The sequence below is a fragment of the Melanostigma gelatinosum genome (assembly GCF_949748355.1).
Source record: "Melanostigma gelatinosum genome assembly, chromosome: 6".
Taxonomy (NCBI): Eukaryota; Metazoa; Chordata; class Actinopteri; order Perciformes; family Zoarcidae; genus Melanostigma; species Melanostigma gelatinosum.
The window spans coordinates 22,999,129-23,008,121 of NC_136639.1; the positions used below are offsets into that span (position 1 = coordinate 22,999,129).

Here is an 8,993-nt window from a genome sequence, read left to right on the forward strand (position 1 = left end):
GACTTTTTAAGGCAATACAAAAAAGGTGTGATATCCCCTATATAGCATCAACCAATCTGTGCTGTATTATAATCTGCGACAACAGTTCCAATCAGCGGCAAACGTTCGCCGCGTGGGTCCTTCTGATCCAAATTCAGCTGCGGAGCCGGGGACATGGGACTGTCCCCTCTGCTGATGCCATTAATGGCTCCAGAAAGGAGCGCAGCCAGCCCTTTAAACTTGATACAGCGGAGGCAGAAATGGACTCGCATGTCAGGGAGTGTTTTTTGGAAGCTCCGACTCTACAAAGACTCTGATGCCATAAATCACACACACACACACACACACACACACACACACACACACACACACACACACACACACACACACACACACACACACACACACACACACACACACACACACACACACACAGACGCTGCGTAACTCAACATCAAGGTAACATTTTTTGGGGGGGGATTTGTCGCAAATACTGACTTGTGGTTTCTGCGACAGTTTTAACAGCGTGATGATTCCCGAACATGCAAACTGCAAAGGTTTATACACTCAGCTGTCGGTCTGCTCATGAATGTTCATGTTCAATAATTTCACAGACTTTCTATTGTTTTCAATTCTTAGTTCACAACGGGGGATGAATGGGGCAACATGGAATACAAAATAACCACATGTTCGCTCTGCTTGATGCGATTAGAAATAGAGAGTAGAATAAAAACAGTAGACCTCCTCAAGTGTGTCATTCGTGTGCCCTGGGAGAGATCATTTTCACTGACTGATTGCGTCAAAACACTGTAAAATCTACAGTCTTCAGAAAGCATGTTGATAAGCATGTTCTGCAGTAAGTGCATGTGTGGAGGTGCCAAATGTGCAAATATTTGCCACAAGATAATGAAAAGAAGCTCATAAGTGCCGGAGAGAATCTACATTATTAATGTTTCATTTTCTGGGTATTTAGGACCATTTTTGAAGAAAAGAAAATGGATCGCACTCTTGATTTGTAATGTGTTGTATGTGACCTGTTGGTTGTGCTCACAAATCAAACCTTCTCCCTTTAGTGTTAGATGAGAGACGGTGTCATATACTGAATGACAGGGGAAATATGATTGCAATAAAGAAACTACAGAAACACACAAGTGTTTCTGTAGTTTCTTTATTGGAAACACCTTTGTTTCCTGTTTCTGTTTGTGTTAGTAATAGTTTGTAATAGAAAAATCAATAATACAAATAAAGTTATTCCAAGAAAAGTTATAACAAGGAGAATACATGCAAGTTTGTTGGATGCAACACTTACAATATGTGAGAAAGACATTTTTTATGATCTGTTTCAGTAGGCCTACAGCTGCACTTACAGAGTTTTCATTGCATATATTTTGTGGATTAACGACATCAGTGGTATTTTGCCCGGGGGAAAAAGGAGAACGCAGGGGATCACAGTGTCTTCTTCCTGGCCGACAGACAATGAACTCCCTGGTGTCTGATTCACACTTTGCTCTTTTGCTCTGGAGAGCTGTAACCAGAGTTCCGCTGAAGAGGTCGCGCAAGGACTTCTGACGAAGTTCAGCCTGTGCGTCAGTGAGTGGAGAGCTGTGTGTGTGTGTGTGTGTGTGGGTGTGTGTGTGTGTGTGGGCGCGTGCGCGCCCGTGTGTGTGTGTTTCATTCAATGAAATGCAACACCCCGCTCTTCTGTCTGAAGCCTCTTCGGAAACAGGTTTGATTATATTTAAAAGCTTGACCCGGGAGAGAAACCCAAACAACTGTCTGTTCTAATATTAGCCGCGCGGCTGCGGGACTATTATGATTTATATTATTGTCTGGGGGCGCGGATGTATACCCGAAAAGGCAACTCTTGTCAAAAGATTTACACTTTTGTCTGCAGGTGGTGGAAAAGAACTATCAGTTACCGACAAGTAGCCTAGTGCCCCTTAATTTGAAGGACTGACAGTATGTCCAGATAGGCATGTTGGCTGTGGGCCGTTTGATCATACAGTAATAAAGCCCCTGATATATGAGTACAAATGACCTTCATTATCACTGTTATTATTATTATCATTTAATATTCATATTTTTTAATATGTATTACAGCTTTAAAGGCGCAAGTGCGTAAAAGCGAGCTATCTGCATCGCACTGATATATCGCGATGATAAAAACCAAAACAATTAAAAATGAATTCTTAATAATAGTATTCTCCATCAAAACACAAATCCATATCAACTGACACAATGTGTCCGACCTGCCGTGTTTGCGCTTTTGTTTTACCGCAAAAGCTGCGTAATTCCGAAGTGCGGCATCTTTACTACAAATTCAGCCATATGTCGCTTTCAATATCCTCCGATTAATGTGGCAAAGAGAAAGTTGCTCGTATAACGATGTCACCTGATGAGGATTGAAGGAACTTTAGTGAAGAAAAAAAAGAAGAAAAAAAAGAAAAGAAAATCTCCCCACCCCCAACAGAAGAGGAGACCGCCCACCAGAGACAGTCAACCCGAGACCCCTTATAGATTTAAAAAGAGAGGCTGCATTCTCAGACTGACACTTATTCGACACTGCCACCTTAAGCAGATTACTTTTTTGCGCTGCCTGTGTCAAACACGTAGCTCACTTCGCTTCTCTCCATCATGTTCAGGATGCTGAAACACCACCTTCACCCGGGCTTTTTTCTCTTGTTCATATGGCTTTGTCACCTCATGGAACATCAAAAAGTTCAAGGTAAGCTCTCTTCTGCTATTTCCTTTTATTCTTTTTTTCCCGTTTTGGAAAAAAAAACTTCCGACGTGCTGTCAGCCACACACACAAAAACGCGTTCTTGCTGCAATCGAGAAACTTTTCAAAGTGAGTTTTCTTATTTCTCTCTCCTCACTGATTCAACTCTCTCTGCATCAGACGGTGCGTGCGCGTATAAAGCGTCCATAAAACAGGTGCCATATGGGACACTTCAAAGTGAGACTATAGGCAAGTTACGCGGCACACACTTGGAAGCCGCCACGCCGTGCCGGTGGCAGCGCCAGCTCTCTATCCACCTGAGCATAAGGATACGATGATGTCTTCAAACCCTGTAAGAAACTTTAGAAATATCCACTGTGAGTTTTATTTAGGGCGTGATATAAATATTTTTCGCGCACAAATCCACCCAAAACAATTTGTGTGTGCGTGTGTCTGGGGGGGGGGGGGGGGGGTGCAGTTTTACATCTTTAGGACAAAAAAGAGGACACCCATAGCATTTCGTTCGGGAGCTTGTAATTAAAATAGATAGAATAGAAATCTGTCCTTGATTTAAGCAGCAGACCAGCTCGTGAACACTTCATGGCATGCGCGCGTGTGTGTGTGTGTGTGTGCCCGTGTCGGTTCAGACATCCTGCTGTTGTCTGGATCAAAGGATATTCTTGCACCACAATAAATGGGATAACTATTCAGTTTTTTAATTTTTTTATATTTAAATCAACTTTACACTGGTTTGTTCATAAGCAAGGCGTTGTCTGGTACATGTCTGGGATATTGTTCGGAGGCAGACGGCGGTGTGCTCTAAGAACCGTGGTTTTCTGAAGGAGATTGGCTGCTATTTAACGCTGTCTAGACGCTCCACTTTCTGTCCGCTGATAACAAGGAGGCTCGAGGAATAAAGGAACCCCCCCGCCCCCCAGCATAGATTCTTCTTACTTTTTGGGGGGTTTGCGGTTGCATTGTAATGGCTGTCTGTCACAGATGGGAAAGGCAAGTGTTAACTGTGTCGCAGAAAAAAGAAGAAGAAAAAAAATCCGACAAAATACAGCCGGGAGGGCGAAAGGGAGGGAGGGAGGGAGGGAGAGTCTCGGATAATACGGGCTGCGTGTGTGTCTAGTCGTTCTGGGTCGGCGGTTTCAGACGCGCGACATTCGGGTTTTTATTTCTTTCTTCTTTTTTTATGGTTACAGCTGGGAACTGCTGGCTGCAGCAGGGGAAGAACGGGAGGTGCCAGGTGCTCTACATGCCCGGGATGAGCAGGGAGGAGTGCTGTCGGAGCGGAAGACTGGGGACGTCCTGGACCGAAGAGGACGTCCCCAACAGCACGCTCTTTAGGTGGATGATCTTCAATGGCGGAGCTCCCAATTGCATACCTTGCAAAGGTGGAGGTGCACTCATTTCCCTTCGTTATCTTCACAATACACACCCTCAAGTAATTTTTGTGAAACAGATCCCAAAAGCGATGATCTTTACGCGCTCCGAAGTGCGTAAATGATTCCGCACTTTATACGCCAGAGTAATCTTTACGCACATAGCCATGAATCTTCCCCAGCGTCACCTAACGCGGACTTTTTTTCGTTCATTTTAGAAACCTGCGATAATGTTGACTGCGGACCCGGGAAGAGGTGCAAGATGAACAGAAGGAGCAAGCCCCGCTGCGTGTGCGCACCGGACTGCACCAACATCACCTGGAAAGGACCGGTCTGCGGCGCAGACGGAAAGACCTACAAAGATGAATGCGCACTGCTCAAAGCGAAATGCAAAGGCCACCCCGACCTGGACGTGCAGTACCAGGGAAAGTGCAAGAGTACGTAAATGTTATGTGTAATCTCTCACCACTTTTTATACTTTGTGTCACGTCTAAACTTCTTCTTTTTTTTTTGCCTGGACAGAAACGTGCCGCGACGTCTTGTGCCCCGGCAGCTCCACGTGCGTCGTGGACCAGACGAACAACGCGTACTGCGTGACGTGTAATCGGATTTGCCCTGAGGTGACATCACCCGAGCAGTACCTGTGCGGAAACGACGGGGTCGTCTACGCCAGCGCGTGTCACCTGAGACGAGCGACCTGTCTCCTCGGTAGATCCATCGGAGTGGCGTACGAGGGGAAATGCATCAGTAAGTCCGCAACATGGGAACGCGAGAGTGCAAGGCATTCGGGAGCGCGCCTCCAGCCACTGACTTTGAACGTTGTTTTTCGGGGTTTTTTTGTGTGCCAACATTCCACTGAGGAGGGGGATCTTAGAGGGATAGAGAGAGAGAGAGATAGAGAGAGAGAGAGAGAGAGAGAGAGAGAGAGAGAGAGAGAGAGAGAGAGAGAGAGAGAGAGAGAGAGAGAGAGAGAAAGTGAGTGTTTGGTAGTTGCTTGTGTTTGCTCAAGAAATGATAGACATCTTATTATTTCCTGATGTTGGCAGCACTATCCCATATGGGAGAGAGGGAAGTAGAGGGGGGAGGGAGAAAGGGAGAGCAAAACAGGGGAGTGCTGGGGGCCATAAAGACATGCTTGAAGTTAATATTTGAGTCAGATGGATTCTTATCCAGAAAGCAGCCTTGAATGCAAACTAAATCAGAACTTTATGCCCCCCGCCCCCGGCCCAACACCATGATTTGTTTTTTATTCTGAGTTTAGCTGTCCAAATAAACGCAGCTGTCATCTGATCCTGCTTTCATGATAATCCATCTAATCAAAGATTTCCCCCTTCCTCTCTCTCTCTCTCTCTCTCTCTCTCTCTCTCTCTCTCTCTCTCTCTCTCTCTCTCTCTCTCTCTCTCTCTCTCTCTCTCTCTCTCTCTCTCCCCCTGTCTCTGTCTCTCTCGCTCTAGAGGCCAAGTCATGTGAGGACATCCAGTGCAGCGCGGGCAAGAAGTGTCTGTGGGACGCTCAGATGAGCCGGGGACGCTGCTCGCTGTGCGACGAGACCTGTCCGGAGAGCAGGACGGACGAGTCGGTGTGTGCCAGCGACAACATCACGTATCCCAGCGAGTGTGCCATGAAGCAGGCCGCTTGCTCTATGAGGGTGTTGCTGGAGGTCAAGCACTCGGGATCTTGCAACTGTAAGTAGATAACAAAAGCAAAAAAAATATGAAAGAAAATGAACACACGAAAAAAAAAAAAAACGCCCTCCTTCCTCTCCAAGCAAAAAGACAATATTCCATGTTGCTTCCCCATCAAAACAAACCTCCACTGAGAGTGCCCCTACCTACCCCCCTCCCACCCCTCCAAACTTTCCCCCCCCAAAAAATCCCACCCCAGCCTCACCACCAAGCACAGCTTAAGCAAGCAGAAAAGGACTTGAGAAGAGAAGAACTTGCATGACGTTGTCTTTGTCGCTAGCTTTTGTTGTTGTTGTTTTTTTAAGATTTTACTTGTTTTTTTTCCACTTCTTCTGCAAAACAAAACAACAGAGAGGTAAATGAAAAAAGCATAACTATATATCAGCAGACTCAAGACTAAGAGTCTTGGGAAAAGCTAACTCCATCAACGCAAATAATAAAGGAGACTGATTTTGTTTGCAGTGGAACAATCCTGATATTTAAAAGTGCATGAGATTGTAGGTCAACCTGCAATCGCATGCACTTTTAAATATCATTTTTTATTCATTTTTATGACAGTGGTCATATCTTTACAGCTTGTAAATTCCATGGTTGCATTTGCTAATCTCATGGGTAATGGTGTACTTGTGTTTTTGTATCATTATTATAATTTCTTTCCTTTTTGTTGCTTTCGGCTGTAATCAATCAATTCAAAATGCACTGCCTCTTGTGACATTCACCACACTGCCAACATGTCAGTAAGAACAGACCGCTTTTGAATATACTCATACGATGTGCATAAGGTGATTGTAACATTGGTGCCATGTTAGCGACGAAGACGAAGGATTTGAACTTAAGTCGACCGTAGAACCAGAGCCATTCTGGGGGCCAAACCATCAGAAATCAAACAATAGCCTCAAGGGAGCATGGACATTTTACATTCCGAGTTGCTATGTAGAAGAGTGTCCCCTTGTTAGTTTCCTCTCTCTCTCTCCCCGACTGAGTACCTTAATGTGATGTGCCTAAGGTATGCAACGGAATCCAAGGGACCAACTTTATGATCACCTCATGAGCTAAATATAAATGTAATGCTTTTACAGGATAAGCTCGTAGAACCACGCTCTGCTTCTCATCTCATTAGAAAAAGACACTCACCTGCTAACTTTTTATTGTGCGTGCTGTTTCCAGTGAATGTATTGTCTACCAGAAAATGTATCAGAAATGACAAATCTATTTGGATTGATGAGGGACTTATTCTTTTTTTTTTTCGTATTGTCATTTGCTCTCGGTTTTGTGCTTTTTTTCCTTCTTTTTTTGTGTCCGATGTAAATCTCTTCTGTAAAAAGAAAAAAAAATACCTCAGAATTGTGTTGCAGATCTCTGACCTGCTTGCTAAGGCCAGGCTGTGACACAGAGTCCTCCCTCCCTGTACGTTTGAGCCAGAAAATAACCATCGGAGCAAAGAAAAACTCGCAAATACAAGAACACAAAAGCACCTTTTTCTTTTGTGTCACGTGTGTGTGTCTGCTTTCAGGGAATCATGCCCAAAAGAGACCCGAGCCACTGGAACCCATCCGATGCCCCCGAAACCCACCCTGTGACTCCCTAAACCCCCCCTCCCCTCCAAAGCCTCCCTTGCACCCTTCTTTTCCATCGCCCCAATTTCTTCTCTTGTTGCAGCCCTGACTTGCTACATCATATAAGTGGAAGTTTTATGATTGAGGATGCCACAGTATTTGTTGATGCCTAGTCACACAGAGACCCTTCCTCACACACAGAGAGAGAAAAACACAAACATATACACACACACATATATAAAGAAACAAAAGGGAAGCTGTATGCCAATGGCTTTGCTGTGATAGAAAAAATAGCATTCAGTGATATTCTGCGCTGTCGTGGTCCATATTCATACAACAGCTACCATATATTCTCCCATATAGCCATTACAGAAGACCAGGAGGAGGATGAGGATGATGAGGACTCAGACTACATGGCCTATGTCCATATATCTTCTATACTGGATGGATAGGCCCCCGTCACTAGGGGAACAGTCCTAGGGCAAGGAATCATGTCCATACTGTACATTATGTGTATGCTTATTTATTTTTTAAAGAAAAAGGAAGTATACATGTAGTTCAGTCTGCTAGATGTTTATTTATACTTTGTGTGTGTTTTATAATTTATACATTTACAATGTCAGGCTTACTATCTGCCATGATATATTGTGTTACCACTCATTTCCCCCTATTTGTTGTTGTCCCTTTTTACTTTCCTTTCTCTTTTTTTTAATCATGAAGAAATATATTTGTCCAAAGAGAAGCAGTGTTATTTATTTGTCATGTTACCGTGTAAGTATAAGTCCTCTACAAGCTGTAAATTGCATTCCCTGAAGCTGTAAAAAAATCTGCTTGTTCCTGTCAAATCTCTATCACAGATGTTTATGTCACACATACGTAAATGCATGTTTAAGCTGTGTGTTTATTTATTGGGAATATATCAATCATTTTATGTACAGAAGTGTTTCTGGTTTGTTTACAACTCATAAGAACTGACCAAAGGGATTATCTCAATGGTTTTCGCAAAAAGAGCATTGTAAAGGTTGCAACACAGCAGTGAGGAAATGGAAGAGAAAAAAAACGAGCCATTTGTATTTCTTTTCTCATTTCTTTGATTACTTCTTAGTTTTAGCTCTTTAGATTTGTTTTCACATGGAGACGACGACGTAAGACATTATTTTCAACAGCATTTATTTTGTCTGACCACATTAGAGCAGAGGTAAGTTTTGGACAATACTTGATTATTTTGGAAACAATGTGCCATTAACATTTGTGTGCTGTCTTCTTGCCAATGTGCTCCATTTTGCTCTCGCAGAGCTAAAACAGGACTAACGTACTGCAGTACTCTTTCGCTATATCGGACGTGATCACTTTGTTTCTTTTTGTTTTTGTCCGTTTTTTTCCAAAATGCATTTTTATTTTCAAACATCACAAGAGAAATACAAAATTCTGTTATGAATATATAGTTTTGTATTTTTTATGTAAATGTCATATGTACATACAAAGTTTGATGGTATTTGTACAGATATGAAGAGTGAAACAATAAAAAAAAATTTCCTTATACTTTTTTCTGACTCTGCTCTATTATTCCTTCATGAATAACATGCAACTTGTGATGAATGTGTTTAATTCAAAGGGGACCTAAATCACATGTTTAGACATACATGCAGTATACTGTAGGGTTGAG

At 43.2% G+C, this 8,993-nt stretch overlaps 1 protein-coding gene across 4 annotated transcripts; it reads left to right on the top strand.

Moving 5' to 3' along the window:
* The first annotated feature begins 2,551 nt into the window (after positions 1–2,551).
* Positions 2,552–8,869, top strand: fsta (follistatin a). 4 transcript variants are annotated; one of them, XM_079269696.1, is made up of 6 exons: positions 2,552–2,704; positions 3,907–4,104; positions 4,305–4,523; positions 4,609–4,833; positions 5,541–5,771; positions 7,285–8,869. In XM_079269696.1, exons 1-6 carry the CDS (start codon positions 2,614–2,616, stop codon positions 7,434–7,436), a joined length of 1,116 nt encoding a protein of 371 aa, XP_079125822.1. In that variant the 5' UTR covers positions 2,552–2,613; the 3' UTR covers positions 7,437–8,869. The 4 variants fall into 4 exon arrangements, with proteins under 4 accessions (XP_079125822.1, XP_079125823.1, XP_079125825.1 ...); XM_079269697.1 differs by having other exon boundaries at positions 3,907–4,098; XM_079269699.1 differs by having other exon boundaries at positions 3,907–4,098; positions 7,691–8,869.
* The last annotated feature ends 124 nt before the right edge of the window (positions 8,870–8,993 follow it).

Bases quoted from the DNA above. Each gene is read 5' to 3' on its own strand.
- fsta (XM_079269696.1), top strand. From the start codon at position 2,614: ATGTTCAGGATGCTGAAACACCACCTTCACCCGGGCTTTTTTCTCTTG. The intron at 2,705-3,906 runs GTAAGCTCTCTT...TTATGGTTACAG, and splicing joins GGAACATCAAAAAGTTCAAG to CTGGGAACTGCTGGCTGCAG. The intron at 4,105-4,304 runs GTGCACTCATTT...CGTTCATTTTAG, and splicing joins CATACCTTGCAAAGGTGGAG to AAACCTGCGATAATGTTGAC.